Source organism: Cannabis sativa, chromosome 1, assembly GCF_029168945.1.
Source record: "Cannabis sativa cultivar Pink pepper isolate KNU-18-1 chromosome 1, ASM2916894v1, whole genome shotgun sequence".
NCBI classification, from domain to species: domain Eukaryota; kingdom Viridiplantae; phylum Streptophyta; class Magnoliopsida; order Rosales; family Cannabaceae; genus Cannabis; species Cannabis sativa.
In genome coordinates this window covers 13,872,701-13,891,960 of record NC_083601.1, presented here as the reverse complement: position 1 = coordinate 13,891,960, position 19,260 = coordinate 13,872,701, and the positions used below count along the sequence as shown (strand labels likewise).

The 19,260-nt window shown below is 38.3% G+C and overlaps 1 protein-coding gene across 1 annotated transcript; it reads right to left on the bottom strand.

Annotated features, from left to right (window-relative positions):
• Window positions 1–8,586: 8,586 nt before the first annotated feature.
• On the bottom strand, window positions 8,587–16,081 carry LOC115704703 (uncharacterized). The gene is made up of 19 exons (XM_061104442.1): window positions 15,805–16,081; window positions 15,569–15,700; window positions 14,903–14,972; window positions 14,165–14,770; window positions 13,902–14,078; window positions 13,703–13,816; window positions 13,548–13,606; window positions 13,230–13,296; window positions 13,072–13,123; window positions 12,888–12,980; window positions 12,653–12,736; window positions 12,142–12,566; window positions 11,468–11,529; window positions 11,229–11,298; window positions 10,752–10,832; window positions 10,520–10,621; window positions 9,905–10,029; window positions 9,666–9,783; window positions 8,587–9,118 (listed from the first exon to the last, which is right to left on the bottom strand). Exons 2-19 carry the CDS (start codon window positions 15,619–15,621, stop codon window positions 9,005–9,007), a joined length of 2,472 nt encoding a protein of 823 aa, XP_060960425.1. The 5' UTR covers window positions 15,622–15,700; window positions 15,805–16,081; the 3' UTR covers window positions 8,587–9,004.
• Window positions 16,082–19,260: the final 3,179 nt, after the last annotated feature.

Genomic DNA, 19,260 nt, shown 5'->3' with positions numbered 1-19,260 from the left:
GAGAACTATTCCAAACCAACTCATTATCTAATCCAAGACCTAACTTAGTAACTTTATAAGCCAACATATTAAACTCTATGTGAACATAGACGATAGGTTCAGACTGAACGATAAAAAGCTCTTAACACCAATTAAACAATCACCCAAAAGACTACTGGTCCACTTACAAGAAATAAGCTTATCAACAATAGATTTACAATCAGTTTTAAGAACATCCACAAGAAGGTGTAACATTTGAGCTCATTGGATGGCTTGAAAGATGGCCTTAGCTTCTACCACTGCAGGAGGAACACACCCAACAAAGGGTTTGGAGAACCCTGCTTTAACCTTATTGAATTGGTCTAGAACAACAACGCCAATACTGTGTTTTTTACGATTAAGATCAATGGCTGCATCTGTAAAAATCTGAAAGGTACTCTGGACGTCTGAAGGGGCTGGAGGCACAGTACTCTGGACGAAAGGAGTCGAGGTTTCAGTGTTCTGCTCGGTCGGGGCTGAGGAATTGGCCACCCCAAGGCTTTTTCTAGTTGCCTAGCCCGCGCAGTAATTAAGATAAGCCTTCTTGGAGTCTCCGAGGTAATCAAAATTGCCTGCAGTGTTTGCCTTCTAGAATTCATAAAAGACCTACAGGGCGGTAGTTTCCAAATTCTCGACCTCCTTCGAGAGCTCTTCTTCCCTCGTCTGCCTGGCCTTAACATCCTCTTCCAGGTCGGTCTTTTCCTAGGTTAAATTTGAAAGAAGAGTGCAGAGACTCTCCCTCTCGTCATTGAGCGCATCGACCTCCTTGGACAAGGCCTCGTTGTCTGCCTCGAGTTGGGAAGTAGAGGGCATATCTTGAATTTCTTTTGTCAGCTCCTCGACCCTGTTGTTGGCAGCAAGGAGCTTCTTGTTCACCTCCCATAGCTCGGCTCTCACGTCCACCACCTTCTTATTGGTTGCATCCACCTCTCTCTGCAGGTTGTTGGTGGTGGCAAGATTCTTTGCAGCCGTAGACTTGGCTCGTGAGTAGGCATAATCCATCCTCAGATTGACCTACATGAAAAAATTGTTAAAACCTGTACTGGTAAAAAGACAATAAAAATAAAGAAGAAAATACTTATGCGAGCTGCTTCCTTTAGGACCCTGCCCATCACCAACTCCAAGGACAACTCATTGTCTACCCTAAACAATTGATCGCTCACCTCGGGAAGTGATCGATCAAGATAGTATTGGAGCATGTCCTTTCCTTTTTGGCCTCAGAGCTTAGCACCACAACAGTAGAAGAAGACTTGGTTGGACCGGACCCATCCGAGCTCCCCCCTTTGGCATTTTTCGACTTGGACACCTTTTGGTCTGGAGGGTCCATAGCAGGCACCATCTCCTCAGAGAGGTCGATCAATGTTTCAATCGGGCCCTTCTCCTTGGACAAAACCTCGTCACCTCTAGATCGCTTGGGCGGGGGAGTCAGGCCCAAACTGTCACCAGTCCTCTTCTTCAAAGCTTGGAGCACTTTTTAAGACATGGCTACATATAAACAAGACAAGAAAGTTAAATGCAAATGTAATGTAAAGAAAGCCATGGGACAAATAAATATAAGTTAAAATACCCTGCACGTGAGCAGGAGCATTCTCCCGAACAAGTAAGGACGGAGTCTCATCCTCTGAAGAGTCTTCTTGTTCCTGCTCCGTCAGGACTGCCTTTCCTTTTCCCTCTACTGGGGCAGACGGCCAGACAGATCTATTAGGTTCCCAAATCTTGATAGCATGCTCAACTGGAACCTGTTCACTGGCAGGGGCCTTCTTTTTCTTCTTGCTCAGATCCTCCTGGTCGGGTACCACCACCTGGCCAGACTCTGCCTTCTTCGCAGCCTTTAGAACAAAATCGGCTAGGAAAAGCTTATATTTGACGAAATTAGCCTCGGTGGCCTAGAGGGTGATGTTCCGTGTAGATTCCGACAGTTGGCGAATTTTTTGTACCCTTTCCCTAAGCCCCAGTGTGAATGGAGAGCGGCAGTATGATGGCACCTGCTGAAAGCTAATGTGGGCGGCATTCATTCCCTGGATGAAATAATACTCATCCACGAAGTTCCCTATTTTGCTCACCTATTAGTCTGTGGTGCCCCTCAACCAAGTCCCTTCAATTTAGGAGAAGTAGAAATATCTTAACCTGCTTTGCTTAGGGATGGATTATAGATTGAAGAACCAGTTGGTGTCGTGAGGGGAAGGCTCACCCCATCCTTGCGAGGCGTAGAGGATAAATAGGGCAGACAAGTACTTGATGCCCTTAGGAATAAACTGGGACGGGCAGAGGTCGTAGTGATCCACAATCCTCCTGAAGTACGGAAGCAAGGGTAACATAGCACCCTGCTTAGTGTGAGCACCTGACCAAGCATAGTAACCCTCCCTTGGACTGGTTGCCAAAAGGTTAGGAGTGGGAAGGAAGCATTCGACATCCCCTAGGTAACCACCCTTGAGTAAATTCTTCATCTTTGCTCTGGTTACCATGGATGGAGGAGGAAACCACACATCTCCTAATGCACTTTGCCTCCTCAAAGGAATAACCTCGGTGTATTCCTCGATGACAGAATCCGTGCCGGCTTCTAGGAGTTTCTCAGTCTCAGACACAGGTAATCCCTCCTCATTATAACCCCGAAGGGTAGCCCCCGAGTTGCACCTATCTTTTCATCTTCAAAAGGAGTTCCAGAGCAGACCTCGCCCTGATCCTCCATCTCATCCCCCACAACATCTTCTTCCTCAACAGCAGGTTAGGCCTGTTCCACACTCGACATTGTGGCAAGACGGGCCACGTGTGGATTAGATAGTGAAGACTTCTGCACTGTGTGTTTGGTTCGCACCATCATCCTAGTCTTGGACGGAACCTAGTTGGTGTGTCTGGTGATGGTTACCGCGAGTGTAGCGATGGGTGTACCTGCAGCAGCAGGATTTGGACAGCCTATGGGCAAGGTGTCAGTAGTATCTGGTCGGACAATATACATCCAGTTGGATGGTAGATAGCGCCTCAAATGCTTCCTAAGCTCCTAGATGAAACGTCCGTAGCCCTGACCTTCGATCTGGCCAGGGTAAAAATGGTGTTGTACTTTAGGTTCTGGGGAAGGTGTGTGTTCACTAATAATCTCCCAGTCTTCGAAGCTTGAATTGGAGAGGTTATCACTAGATGAAGACGAACTAGCACAGAGGCAAGGATGATCCTCGTGTAGAAGTTGAAGCAGATCCTAGTCAATACGATGTTCACTTCCCCAAAACTCACCAAGGTTCATCTACAAAATTTCTATGGTTCTCCTAGAACAAGTTCAAGAACTATCAAGCTTTGCAACAGAAACCCAGGAACATTAAACATTCAAACATATAAAAGGAAGGAAATGAAGAATTTACTCACTAATTCGAAGCTTTGGTTGCTTAACAGCCTTCAGTAAAACGACCATATCTCCCTCAATATTCATCTGATTAATGCGATTCAACTTGCATATTAAAGCTCTTTCAAGTCGTGCCTCACATTCTTATCACAATTCTAAAGATTTCAAGTCCAAATTTTCCCTCCAAAACAAGTGCAATTTTTTGTTCACATTACTCAAAAACGATTCAACGGACAAGATTTAGGCTCTGAAATTTGATGATCATCATCTGAAGTCATTTTCACCATTAGATCATCATAAATGGTCAAGATCAACCCAGAAGTATGTTTCCATAATTTTTTCTTATTTTATTATTATTTTAATGGACCTCGTTCCCTATAAAAGCATAGCTCTACTAGCTCATTTTTCACATTCTAAAAAATGCTCATAAGGCTAGAGCATTTCTCTCTAGTTTCTCTCTCTAGAAATACAAAGCTCTTGCCCTAGTCAATTTTCTTGTATTTTTCGTGAGCAATAAAAACTTGAAGTATGTGTAGCTCCATTACCGTCACAACACGGGAGTGAACTACTATAAATCTCTTGTGTCTCTCTTATTTACTTTACTTAACTTCTATCTTCTCTCGCCAATCTAGCGAGCGAGTGTTGGCGAGTTTTTTTTCTTTCAATATATTGGTATTTTCATTGAGAGGCACAACTCAAGATCCCCCTTTGAATATTAGATGTGGCTTCTTGTAGTGAATAATGTTGCAGGTTGCCCAATAGATGTTTTCTCTGGTATCTATCAAGTTTGTGTATTCAGTATACTGGGATTCGTATCCACTTTTTTCCTTCTTGGAGGACTACGTCCGACTTTGAGGCTTGTAATTCCTTTTACCTCTAGCTTGGCTTACCTTTGACTCAAGGACTTCTGTTTATTGTTGTGGTTGAGTTGTTCTGGGAGTAACACTAAATTTAATTTATGCCGCCCCATACCCAAAGAAAGTTGTCTACAGAGAGGCATACCCTGAGGTAGGTGGAGCTGGATACAGGGTGTAGGTGCAGCATACAGGGTTTCGAGAGGCACAATAGCTGGAGCTGGATATGAGGCAACTTGAAGTATGCGTAGCTCCATTACCGTCACGACAATGAAAGCCTTCAGCCCTTGCCAAGAAGTCAAAAGGTGATTCTAGTCTTTTCATCTACATTTCATTCCAAAGTAGGGATTTGGCTCTGATTTTTACCTGTAGGGCCACTAGCTTCTGTTCATCACTGACTTTCGTCTTTGATGTTGCTTCCGTGAAGAGTTAAATATAAGTTTTGAGGGTCTCAGCCTATTGTTGCTTGATGTTGGCTAAAGAACTGACCTCCATATCAAAGTTCTTACAACAACGAAGTGCTTCATGAACATTAATTGTAGATTTGCCAACTCTGAACATTTTGGGTGGTAGCCTCTTCCACCATTTATCTACGAATTTAACCAAAGTAAGAGGAAAACATAAACATTTCTTGTCTCCATTCACGTGTGCGACCCTCATGAGTCGATTGTATCGGGGCAAGTGAACTCTGGGGTCCGTCTTGCCTTTGTACAAGTTGATCTACGGCATCCAAAAGCACTCTGGTAGGACTACGTCCAAGATTCTTCTAACGCATGTCTCTGGATCTTCATCTTCTGAATCTAATCCGGCTCCACTTTGTTTCTTGATCAGTTGATCTATTACTTTCTTTAAGGTTACTAGTAGTCCTCCAGCCTTCGTGTATTATCATTTGGCATCTCTCATCACTGGATTTGGTCATTGATATTAATTTGTAAATCCTCTCTTTGAGGCCTGATTCTTTCGCAACGTGCTTTCTACCTTCATGCATTCACGTTGTCCCTAAGGTCATTCGCTAAATCACTTTCTTCAGCGTCCAAGTCTTCGATATCTTCCTTTTGGTTAACAAAGGCACTAGGACAAGCATTCCTTCCCTGGGGAATAAGTCCCGGTGCTTGAGCACGGGTCTTATTGCCTTGCAGGTCCCTCCATTACGGATTGGTTTCGCAATCTAGCCTTGGGGTTTCATCATTCCTCCCTTTTGGGAGGTCAAGATTTATTCTCGCATGCCTTGGAATGTTGGCTTTTCTTGGGGGCATCTACTATGGATTTTCCTTTGTCATTTGTTGATTTGGATGGTCCAGCTCTAGGGTGATCAAACTTTTTCGTGGCCACTGGCGAGTTAGTGTTGATCTAAACCCCAAGACTGGGGTGCTAGTTTGTAGGAGGGACCTTCGGGTTAAATTCCCTAGTTCCAATTAGGGTTTGCAATAGCATGAGGATTTCTTGTATTTGGCGGTAGCTTCCTCTTGCTCCTCCTTCTTGGCATCTTGGTCTAGGACCAGCTGCTTTAAATGAGTAACTTTTGAGTCTTTTGAAGGAGTGTAATCTTCTTCCTCCTTTTCATAGTCATCTTTTTGCTCGTCCTCATAGTACCTATCTTGGTTAATGTCTTTGTCGGGATTTTCTTCGTACGGATCCTCTGGTTGGTTATTGTTTTGGAGGGGATCACCAACCACCACCTATGCTTTTTCCTCTCGCACGGTAGCTGCCCGGGCATCCACCGGAGGAAGAGGATTAAAAACATATATAATAGGGTTTTCAATTGTGTTCCAACCTATTTAACCAGTTGGTCGCACAACCGTGTTTCTTGTGGCCACCATTTTTTAGATGACAACTGTTGACCGAGGTTTTCGGCAACTATTAAAATATAATTATAATAATGAGCTGTAAGAAAGTGAGATGAAGACTTTTTACGTGGTTGGGGCGTTAATGAGCCTTAGTCCACGAGCCACTGCTATTAATGGATGTATTTAATACAGATTCTACACTTGAGAGAATGTTTTTCTCTTAAATACAGAGAATGTTCTTGGTGAGTTTTTTCTCTTCTTGCTCTTTTGCAACCAAGATTCTCCGACCCCCTTAAATGAGCTTTGAGGGGGTATTTATAGTGTTTTGGTGGGATAATCCCTAGAATTGTTCTTACACATGTGTCTGTAAGTATCCATCAAGTTGGGCATTTCCGATGAATATACCATGGGTGATGCATGGTCAAATCCCTAGGTGCTGTAGGGTTTTTATGGAGAATGTCCTTTTTGTCTTATGATTGACGTGACTCTTCGCAGAGTAGTCGTCGCTAGACTTAAATGATCATTACTGTAGCGCTGCTGTTCGGGGGTTGTGCCGTCAGACTTTATTGCGTGTTACAGTCCCAACACGCTTCCTCCCATGCAGCATTAAATGCGACTTGATTTCTCGGGAGAGACCTGACACATCCCGGAGGGCCTTTACGCTATACTAGCTTCCAAGAGTAACTTGTACTCCGGATGTCTCCTCCGGGACCCATGCTAATAGCGCTTCCTGGTGGCATAAAAAGACTTAGCAAATCTTTCCAAGTTATCTGATCCACGTGTCCCCTCTTGACTGGTCCACGTATTTTGGGCAAATTTTGGAGCAACAACAACAATAGTGAAAATCTTTCTTCAGCTCTCAATGAAAGTACTAAAATATTACCGAATTTTTTAAAAAATGAATATAAAGAAAGATTAAGCTAAATAAAATAAAACTAATAAGAAATGAGACACAATTTTTTACGTGGTTGGGGTGTTAATGAGCCTTAGTCCACGAGCAGTATTATAAGCTTTTTGCAATGGAGTTCTTACAGCTCAAATAAGTAATTTACTGGTTATGAATTTTCTAAACCATTTGCATGGAGGGCATAGTGCCATATTTATAAGCAATTAAGTTGAATGGGCTGGATAGATTCGGTCTGTACTAGGGTTTTTTATCAATAAAGCCCACTGATGGGATATAGTACATTGTATTTGTATTTTCTTAAGCTATTGGGTCAGGTAGGTGAGGCCCAATTCCAAAAAGTAATATGGTGTGCGGTGCATGGTACTGTGATGGTGACAACTGGTGTGTGCAACATTGTTGGGAAAGAGAATGTCAAAATATAAGTGTAATGCATAAAATGGTAACCACCTTTTTGTCGCGAGTCGTTCTAGAATTCGACGAATGAGAGAGGTCACCAAATTCCTCGGATTCTGTCAGAGGCGTGCCACATAAGCAATATCCAAAAGGTTAGACCATTTCGGATAACCCTTTCAGCTTCTGCTCTCGAATGACTCCTAGGGGTATTCGTCTTAGGTTCGCAACATTACTTAGGTCATTGGTATTTAATTAGAGTTAATTATACTTTCGGGAATTTGCTAGATCCAAGTCATTCCTGGACATGCTCTCTGAATTCGTATCCATTTGAGAGACAAATTGTCTTGTTCATTCGCCTGGGCCAGTAATAGGCACAGTACTTTAGTGGGCCTCCGGGAGGGACCACATGTCAACTCTCTCGAAACGCATGTAACAGAAAAGAAAAAGAAAACTATTTCTTAAAAAAAAATTAATATTCTTTTATCAGTTTTTTGACATTTTCTTAATTTGCTTCCATTCAATTTCTATTCATATTCTCATTTTTAATTATTTCTAACCAAATGTTACCTAACATTACACGTTACCAATGCAAGGATATAAAATTTGTTATTAATTTTGTTTGGTAAGATAAAAGTACATAAATTTAGTTTTTGTAATATTTCAATAATGGCACTATGTTTGGAAGCAAAATTTTGGTGTGGAAAGAAAAAAGTAAAAAAAAAAAAAAAACAAATAAGTGCAAAGAGTTAAAAAAATCAATTTGAAAATTTTTGTTGAATATTTTTTTCCATAATATTTTTAATTCCAATAGCAAACATGAGACTTGTTTTTTATCTTATTTTCCATTTCTTTTTCTACATTTTCTTTACCACACGAAATCCAACTTAAAGGATTAAGGATTTTCTTAAAGGTGTATATGAAAACAAAAGGCATCCATGCTTGACCAAAATGTGTTTGTATACTGAGTAGTAATTACTGTTACATGTATTTATATTTGGCAAAAGAGTTAACGAGTAAACAAAAGAATTAACATTCTAAAAATTAATTATTTAAATATAATAATATTTTATAATTACACTATTCTCATTTGGATCTCACGGGACACTCTTATTATTACCTGTAATTATAAAATTATGGTACAACTACTTAATTAAACAAACACACCAAACCTAATTATTTTGAGCTACTTTAAACTCCGCAAAGATGTTTTTTCTATCTCTCTCTCAAGAAAAAAATGGTTTTACTGAATTACATTATAATGCGTTTAATTCAATATACCACACGAGTCATGACTGAATATATAACAGAAAGAATATCGCACTATAATGTCTCTTAAAATGGGAAATCAAAATCGTTAAGCCCTCAACTTAGAGGTTCCCACAAAGAACAACTATACTTCAATGGATTTGGGAAAAAAAAAAAAAAATTATACAATTGCTTAAATGGATACTCACATTTCTTATGATCTTCTCATCCCCTAAACTATATTTCGTCTACATAATGAACAAAGAAACAATGAAGCTATAGAATTGGTCGGCTAATTCCAACAAAACGATATAAATATATATATATATATATATTATAAAACTATTACGACTCAGGTTGTGCCCTAGAAATGACATGGGGTTGGAGAGGAAGCATACCAATTACCAAGCAAGCAGTGTGGCGATATTTGGAAGGCGAAGGGCATCTTCGAATAACTTGCATTCCTCTACTCCTTTTCTTGCAATTCTCTTCCATTTATATCCTTCTGCTCTGTGATGGGATCCTGTACCTCCTCATTAGTACACTTTCCATCATTCGTTGTCATCTCCTCAGATTTCACCTGTTTCATTCAAGCAAATATTAGTACATAACAAAAACACTATACTTCCAAGCTTTATAATGTGACCATCATGGTAAACCAGCAAACGCACCATCATGTTATTTACAAATGAAGCTAACCATATTACACAATCATTATTGAAAGTAATTTAAAATTATATCCCCTCTATTTAATTTGTTGGTAGCTCAATGTTTACACAACTTTCTAGGAGAAAATTTATTGGGCAGAACCCAATTACAAAGAGAAAGTTCCCAGAAAATATTCAGGAAAATTTTGTGTTTCTGAAGACTGGGCTTCCGCTAAAAAAGTATTAGACACCCAATGCAAAAATGTTATAACAACAATTTGTGACATGTGATAAAGAAACTAAATTATAGAAGCAACTGAACAATAAAATTCAAATAGAAGGGACACAGCACAAATATATAGGTTTTCACTTCTCTAATTGGGAATCATCCAACATTCTAATTAGTCGCATATAAGCTATTGGTACTCCAACAAAACAGTAACTCCTACAGTGCATTAGTTGATAAATGAGGAAACCAACCTTGTTGCGATCTCTCCAACCAAGTCCAAATGGTCGGGATAGCAGACTAATCTTTCTTGCAGGAATTTCTTGTGAATTATCTTGATTGCTGTGTGCAGGAGAATCAGGACGAGAAGATCTGCAAAACAATGCTTTCTTACCAAATTAGGACACAAAGTTCGGCCTTGCATCAAAAGGCCTTTTACAACTTTTCTTCTCTAAAAGATGCACCCAAAACAAAGTGAAAAGTTTCAACGCACCTAGGCGAAGGCTGCGCTTTGAGTTGTCCAGATTGATATTGCAAAGTAGCCTCCAACATTGATTCAGCCATAACAACTCTCTTCTCCATATCAGCTAGTGCAGCAGTGGCATCTTCATATTTTTCCTGTATTAGTTGGAATATAGAAGATGACAATAAACAAAATAAATAAAACTTGACATCAGAATTCGATTAAGCTCTGGAAATGAAGTATGACATCAATAACAAAACATAGATGATATGAAGTCTTTCCTATTCTTCTATAGATAGGATGCATGGAAACTGAAATACTTGAAACATGGAGGAATAAATGAAATAACTAGGAAGAGTTCAAATATAAACAAGATATTGCACACCATACGGAGCTTTTACAGCAAAAGAAAGATGTTATTTAAAATAATATTTAAAATTAGTTTATTTTACAAATTATTCACCAATAACTTATTTCATACATGACCTAATTCCCTTACTCTTCAAACCACCTCGTCAGCCACAATTTGCTTCATCTAAATCAATCTATGACAGAACTCATATATGGGAAGTTGAGAACTAATTATCGTCAATAATTGTAGAAGGCATCTAGTCTAACAACGGGTTAAAGAAATTAAAGTTCAACCTGAAGCACTTGAGCAGCATATCTCTGAGCTGCTGCATCCTGCTCTGCAAATCTGCGAGCATCCTCTGTTAACCTTTGCTCTTGTTCTACTCGCATCAAGACCTGTGAAGTGTGCAACCAACAACAATCACCACAACAATGCTATATTTAAGTAAAAAGATAAAAAAGGAATGAAAACTACAAATTACACTATTAAAGACAAAAATAAAACCTCTTGTCAAAAAAAAAATACCTGGAGCATGGCGTTTTCTTGTTCTTGCTTATCAGAAAGAGATTGGCGAAGTTCAGCAATTTCTTGCTCCAACTGCTCGACCTAGAAAAAAAATAGCGAAGACAAAAAATTAAACAAACTTAGGAAAAAAAGGCCTTAAATTGGACACTTCTCATTCTCTTGAACTGAAAGAAAGATCATCCGACTATCAGATGAAGAAATTAAATTTCACTAACAGGAGACATCACTGTGCAATTATTGATGTGTATCATATTGCTTATTATCCAGAAACTACACCAAAATAATTGAAAAAACTTAGAAGATCAACCATTAAACGTATAATAGAGAGAGGGTTTCTTTTTAAACAGATATGGGAAGATAGGGACACATTATCATAAGTATGATAATTGAGAATTAAAAAATGCATCAAGGGGGAAATACACACACAACTTATTTGAATAAATAAGTTCCATGAGTAAATGAATGCACTAAATAAACCTTGGCACTCAATTGCCTTCGATTGTCCTGCGTCACCATCTCCATTAAAGCTGTCTCCAATTCCTCAGCTCTGAGAATACAAGGCAAAAATATGAATATTACTCTTAGATAATAATCAAAAATCCATAGCCACCATAAGAAAAGTTATATTGAAACATATAAATATACAAGTATCTTCACAAACAATTTATTGACACAAATGGTTTTTTGTATTCAACATAAAAGAGAAATATTAACACCTGAGAACAGCAGATCTTTTGTCCTCAAGCTGCCTGCACAATTCAACCTTCAACCATACCACCTGCATTTGCTCATATATTAACTCTCTCATTAGAATGTTAGAAATAAGATGTATTCAAATTTAAAACAAAATATAATTAATTAATTAAAGTATCATCACTTCTTTAACACATTAAAAGCTATTGCTTGAAAGGTCCAGGTATCCTTTCAGAGAGCATCAATACAGAAAAAATGTGCTAAAAATCTGTGCGATCATTTTTTTATATACATATTTGATGGGATGACTGATAATTTTCCTTAATAAATTTACAAATAGAACACAGTTCTAGCAAGCATCCCACTAGTTTTTGGAAAATTTTGAATAATTTATGGTGTCAAAAAGAGTTCAAAATAACCAGTTCCACACGAATAGAAAAAAAATAGGCACGAGCGCAACTTACTATTTGAACCCTATTTTCAACATCGTAAGTTTTTCAAAATTTCCCAAAAACTAACATGTCTGCTATAACTACAATAGACGTCGTAATATTAAAAAAAAAAAAAGGAATTATAGTTTCTTCAAGTGTTGAAAACAAAAAGTGCCCCATGGAAAGGGCAAAAATGATGTTAATGATGTTCTTGCCTAAGAATTTTCCTATATATATATAAGAGATAGATTAAACGGAAAAGCAACCTGGTCTTGAAGATCTGGAAGAGAATCTATCTCCCCACCTCCCGTCAAGCTAATAAGAATTTCATCAGCATTAGATGATCCAGACTCTGAGCGAGATAAATTTCCATTTGTTTGTGCATCAAGCAATCGCTCTCCCTTCTTTGTTTCTATCATTACTGATTTAGGATCTTGTTTAAAGCTATAAAGTTTAGATGCAAGACCCTGAGAATCTCTCCATGCACGAAGTCCCTTCGATCTTTCCTCTATTGCAGCCATCACAACAGGACGATGTTTATTTCTCAACTCTTGTAACCTAGCTTCGTTTACATTTTGGTAGCCCATACAGGCAGTCAATACAAGTTGGCTGCTGTCAAATGTTGAGCCAGCCAGTGATTGTAACAAAGTGACTGCATCTCCAGCATCCTTTGTTGTAACCAATGCAGGGCCTATAAGTGACCAATTAATACAGAGATTGAATTACCCTTCATAGTAAAGAAGTCACCAAACCAAAGCACAAAGGAACATGTAGTACCATATAATTCCATCAAAGCAAGTGCAGTTTTAAATAGCATGACACGGTTTCCTTCAAAAAGAAGCACATCCCATACTCGAAGAACTGCATCCGAAAAAAATTGCCATCAAATGAGGATGTTGCCTGTGCAAATTATGAGTGCAAAATCTTGTGTAGCTAATGCCATGAAAGGAATTCTAAATGTGCTCTCTAACAAGCCTAAAAATCAATTCTAAAGATACATATAAAACCTGACCACTTTCCCAAGGAAGCATGTTCATGAAAATGGAAAGAAACCACGGTCCCGTAACCCATGCCACCTGCACTCCCAAGTAATCTAGATGATTTACTGCAAATATGGGTAAGTTGAAATCAGTTTCTATGCAATATGTATCTTTTAAAAAAAAAATAAACATTGGAAAAGCAGAGAATACACAAACCCAGTTTAGGAAACCTCTCACGCACCAACTCCTCAAAAACGAGTTGATCTACCTGACAAAATACAACAATATTCAACAGAACTCTCATTTTTCATGATGTTTCACAAGTGAAAGGCCACAGGGGTTAAATAAAAAAGAACAAAGAAAACAAGCATTACCTGAGATTCTATCATTTCCTCTGAGTAATAGCCATCAAAATAGTCATCAAGAATGCCCATCAAGGTCCTGATTTCACAAATTGTTTAGTTAATATAGCCTGCTAACAGTAACTAGACAAAGCGAAGGAATAAATATGACAATTATTATGTCCAGTAATATTCACGGAACTATAAAGAAATCTGAATCAGGAAATGTCTATCATAAAAAAGGTACATTGCTTTCAGAAAAACAAAGCCCAACATAAATTTTGAGCTTAGTTTAAAAGAAGAACGTCAAGAAAGAGCATCTTGTACTCAAAAAAAAAATTATGAACTTACCAAAACGCATTCTCTTCAGGCATAAGAAGTAGTAACAAGCCAGCAAAAAAGTTCATTGCCTACGTAGAGATCAAATCAATAAGTTGTAAGTTCCACGACACAAGTAAACTTTTAATAATATATTGTACAGTTAACCAAGGTATCCAAACCAATACCTGGCAATATCCAACAGAGGGATTATGTCTTGCATAGGCAGTAAGTAGACGCCTCAAGGCATTTCTACCATCCTCGTCCAGTGCTGGGTGACCTGGGAATGTTCGAGGCAAATCCTGCAAATGGAATCACAAACTAGAAGTTGGGAAAATGCAAAGCTGCTACTTATAATGAGCACAACAAGATAGTGGAACAACTAACCTTTTCAATCTGTCCTTTCCATTTTTCAGGAGCACAAACTGTAGTTGAACCCTTGGTCTTGTCTGAGTCTAAAACATCTTCTTCTACATTATTGCTACCCTTAGTTTCTGAAGTTAGCAGATCCTGGTAATATTTCTCAACTCGCCGCGCTTTTACACCAACAAAGGCTTGCCAAAGCTGAAATTTAGTTAATCAAGCTATGAACGTATTCATCAATAATGCACTTCATGTCATAAAGATGAGTCAAACATGTAAATACGCACCTCTCCCCTGAGAGCCATTGGCACTCCCCCACGAACAAGAACTTCCAGCTCTTCTCTGCATGGAAATAAGGATTCTGTAGGTACCCCATCAGAGGAACCACCTACGATGCTGTCACTTGAAGGGGAATCTTGAATTGGATCTGATCTCTCGACATCATAAAACTCATCCTCAGAATCCTCCTCAAACGTTCCCTTGGGTGATCTAGCCTCTTCAACAGAAGGAAGAGACTTCCCTGTTTCATTGACGTGCTCATCTTTAGATATGTTGTTTTTCTTCTTTATGCGAGTACTCATCATATTTTCAATGGCAAGAAGAGATGGTCTAATCTCAGACCATATTTGGATCCTATGAATTTTTGTCTCTTCAGTAACTGGTTTTTCCTCTTTATTAGAAACACTTTCTGTTGAATTAATGGAACCAGGCTCTTCGCAACCATCTCCAGCTACTTCTTTCTCCAAACTAGCATCTGCTTCCTTCTCTGAAATTTCTTTTTGCAAAGACCTTTTACTGTCTACATTAAATTCCCCATTGACAGGCAATAGAGCAGACTCTGCTTGGAGTTCCAGGAAAGAATTCCACCGATCTGATCTTTCCTCCTCCTCTTCCTGAAAATAAAAAACACAATATTTAGCAAAAAGCTGGAAGCGAGAATTTAACATCCTTTTCTTCTCGTTTTCCTCTTATAAGCAACCTAATCTCATAAAACAAAATATGAGAAAGAAAAAAAAAAAAGTGACCTTGTAAATATTGGCATACTCCCGGTATCTCTGAACGTGCTGAGGTCTCACAGCAAAGCCATAAGCGTCCCTGCTCAATACCATTGTCCATTAATTTTCCATTTCAATAAAATCTACCTAACCCTACGCGTATACTAAAAACCCAGACAGACTCTTCTCTGAAAATAAAAATCCAAATCAAATCTCGGACCGAGAAAACCCCAATGTTGAACATGGCTTAAATCAGCAGCAATACTTTGAGAGATCGCCAACTCTCCCTCGACAATAAATACTCTGTACGAAACCTCATTTCTACATCCGAAAACACACCGACATTGCGTCAACGCAATTTCAATTGACCAAAACCAGACCAATATTCGACCCAATTTCTTTTACAAAAACCAAGTCAAAAAAACAAACAACTAAAAAATACTTGAAAATTCACAACAATTCAAAGTAAAAAATCACCCGTTCAATCCCAAGCTCATCAATCAAAATTCTCATAGCAAAAACAGAGAAATCACTCCTCGGACTCAACACACATTTGTAAATTTAAAAAAAAAAAAGTACAACAACAATAACAACTTATTCAAAACCACATGGATGTGAATTACGGCGATCCATACAGATGTAAAACCCTAGGAAATGAGATAGATAGTAAGAGAAGGTAGTACAGAGAAAGAGTACCTCTTGTGCTCGAAGGCAACGAGAGGATTGAGCGAGGCTTTGGTGGTGGACATTATTGGATCGGGTTCAGCGGCACAAAGACCCCGACGATTCAGCCGGTGGAGATCTCCGACTTTCTTCTACTTTGATTGTCTGCAACGAAAGGAGTTTAGAGAGAGAAAGTAGTGGTAGTGAGTAGCGGTACGTAGAGTTGAAAGAGTATAGGAAAGAAAGAGAGAGAAAGTGATGGAGGGCACATGCACAGGAAGGAGGAGCCGAAATCAGCGTTCGTGTCGTGATATTTACATGTGCGCCATTTTTCATTGACACGAACTCCAATGACCAACAAAAACGAACTCAAGAAAGTCTTTTTTTTTTTATTGCAAAGAACTGAAGAAAGTCGATAAGCACAAAATTTATTTATTTTTTTATTTTATTTAGAAAAAGATAATTGAAACGAGAAATTTTTCTTTTCTTTGAGAAATTAGTTTTTTTGTTCTGATTTAAGATTTTTTTTAGAAAGGTTCTGATTGAAGTTACAGTTTTTTTTTTTTTGCAGAGTGATTTACGTTACAGTTTACTTTTCTATTTGTTGAGTAAATTAGAATTAAATAAATAATTACACAAAATGAAAATGTGACTTGGAATTTGGTTGACCAATAGAATTTTATTTATTGTTGATAACTACCAAGTGTAAACAAATAGTAAAAATGACAACGGTGTTTATAGAGGTTTGGCCTTTTTATTTAGCATATAATCAGGGCCGGCCCTGAAAATATATGGGCCCAAGACGAATTAAATTTTGGGGCCCTCGAAAATATATAAAAAATAATCAAAAAAAGAGTGTTATGGGATTAGAACCATGACCTTGGACATTATGCCATCCACCTCAACCAACTAAGCTATGAATATGTGTTGCTTATAATACACTTAAATTTTACTTAAATAAAAGCCTAAATAATTTTTTTTATTTTTTTTATTTCGGGCCCCCGAAAAGTGTGGGCCCTAGGCGCGGGCCTAGCCCGCCTATGCCTAGGGCCGGCCCTGCATATAATGACCTGCTACCTTTTTAGTTGTATTGATTCTTGAGATAATAGCACACGGATTAGTATGGCTCCCTTTAATAGTACAATAATGAAAACTGAGTGTTAGAGATTCAAAACTTATGAGACTTATGAGATTTTGTGAAGAAAATAGACTAAGTGTCTAGTGAGTGAGTGAGGAGGCATGAGAGAGAAGCAAGAGTGCTTATGAGACTTAGAATTCAGGTCCTTTCTACCTTGCCTAAGGCTCTTTATAAAATCTAGGGCTTACAAAATATCATTATTCAAATAAGTAAATATTAAAATCTCTCTTTCTATCATATATTTTAGGAAAATTTGCGGCAAAAGCTCTTGAAAAGTTCAGTTTGATGTAGATAAGTCCCCAACGTCGAAAAATAACGGCAATAATTCTCAATGTGATATTTTTTGTAAGTCCGTTAGTCCTATTTTTTAACTGAGTCGTTACTCATTTAAAAATGCCACATATTGAAATTTTGTTGGTCCAAATTATATTTTAATTAAAATATTTTTCTTTTTTTTTTCGTTTCTCTTTTCTCTTTCCTCTTCTTCTTCGTGTTCTTCTAACTGTCCAGAAAAATCAGAAACCCAAAAACACTGGCATCTCTCCCGATTTCAACCAAACCCCTCCACTTCCATTTTTTCTCTTTGTCTCATTCATCAATCTCAATTCACCCCCAAATTAAATTACCACCATACCCTTTACAAGTCCCTACTGCCAAGCAAAACTCATCTCTCAATTCCATCTCATTTATGAACAAAACCCAAGAAACTCCCTTAAAAAGAAGCCCAAAAAACTAATTAAGAAAAAAAAAAAACCAAGAAAACCATAATCGTTGCACCTTGCTCCGACTGTGATTTCACTCCATCCCAAGTCATCCCACACATTTCAACTGTGATCGACGACCCTAACCACGACTAGCTCGTCGCCGTTAACATGCAAAAAAGAGAGAGACCTAGAGAAGGATAAAAAAAATGAACATATGCCCTAGGTATACCTTCGGGTTTCGAATATAAGAGAAAGAGAAATTTGATTAGTGGTGTGATTAAAGAAAATCGGGATTGAGAGTGAAGGAGATTAAGAAGAAGAAGAAGAAAGAAAGAAAAAAGGGAGAAATCTGAAACAAACCATAACGGGGGAGAAATCACAGAATCGGTGGCCTCCATTTTTGACGACAAGGCTTCGTCGTAGGGGGTAGGGGTCTGGTTGGGGGTGGGGGTGGGGGTGGAGGTAGGGGTGCGTCTGGAATCTGGATGAAGATGACGAAGACGAATAAGGTGAAAAAGAAAAAAGGGAAAGGAAAAAAAAGATAAAAAATTTATTTTTCTATGATTTTTAAACAAGATATTTTGTTTTTTAAAATTATTTTAATTAAAATGTAATTTGGACCAATAAAATTTTAACATGTGCCATTTTTAAATGAGTAACGGCTCAGTTAAAAAAAAGGACTAATGGACTTACAAAAAATATCACCTTGAGGATTATTATCGCTATTTTCGACGTTTGGGACTTATCTGCATGAAATTGAACTTTACAGGGACTTTTCCACAAATTCCCCTGTATTTAAATTACAAAAACGGATAAGTAATATCTCTAAAGAATATACAAAAAATTTGAGGTTGAATCTCTATCTTAAGGGGTTGTTGGAGTTGTCCCGTAACTGAAATTAAGTTATGAACTGTTTAGACAGCTTGTTGTGGACCCCACCATTCATTTAGACCCTTTTGGATGCAATTTGCACGTGCTGGCCGACCAGCCCTATCCTTAGGGATTGGCCAGCGCATGGATCCTCATTGGTCGGGCAAGGTGTGGTCTGGCCAGGATTCCTTGGCTGTCCATTTCCTCCTAGCTTGATCTTGGTTGATTGCTTGGAACCCTTGGCAATTGGCATGTGGCAAGGTGACTTCATTCACCTATTAACAAGTTGTATTCCATGTGGCCTCAGTTTTGTCTATGTGGACATGCCACGTCAAGTGGGCAAAAATTAGGATAATATCCGCTCCCCAAGTCCCTATGCGGATGTCTGTATGTATAGGGACTTATCAATTCCATCCTTGGCTGTAAAAACCATAACTGACCAACTATGCCTAGTCAGATTTTTAACTCTTCAGTCAGATGACTCATCTTTATGATAAAAAATAACTTTATTGCCAATCATTATGGGGATTTGCATTATGGCTTCATATTTTCCCACTTGCGAACTATTGGACTCCTTCTCCTTTGCATGACTACTTTTGAGGAGAAAATAACCACCCATTAAGTTTTGGGAAAAAACTCCCCATAACCTATATAAGGTTCAATTTGTCCCATTTCTACTTACTTCATTTCATCCTCTCTCTACACCAAAAATGAGTTTTATTAACATTTGAAAATGTCATATTTAGTGACTTTTATTAACATTTATGGTCTATTTTCTCTCTCTCCAAACTTTTACGAATTTAGGGATTTTCAAATTTTAGATGGAAATAGAGATATATATATACAAGTCTAGATCGAGAGAGAGAAGAGAAAACTTACCGTCGGAGACTGACAGAGAGGTTGGAAGAGGGTGAGATGATCACACACAGAGCCAGGTTGTTTTCGTTCGCCTAGGGTTGCTTGGTTCTCAATTACTGTAACCCTAAAATTGCTTAATTGAATTGCTTAAAAAT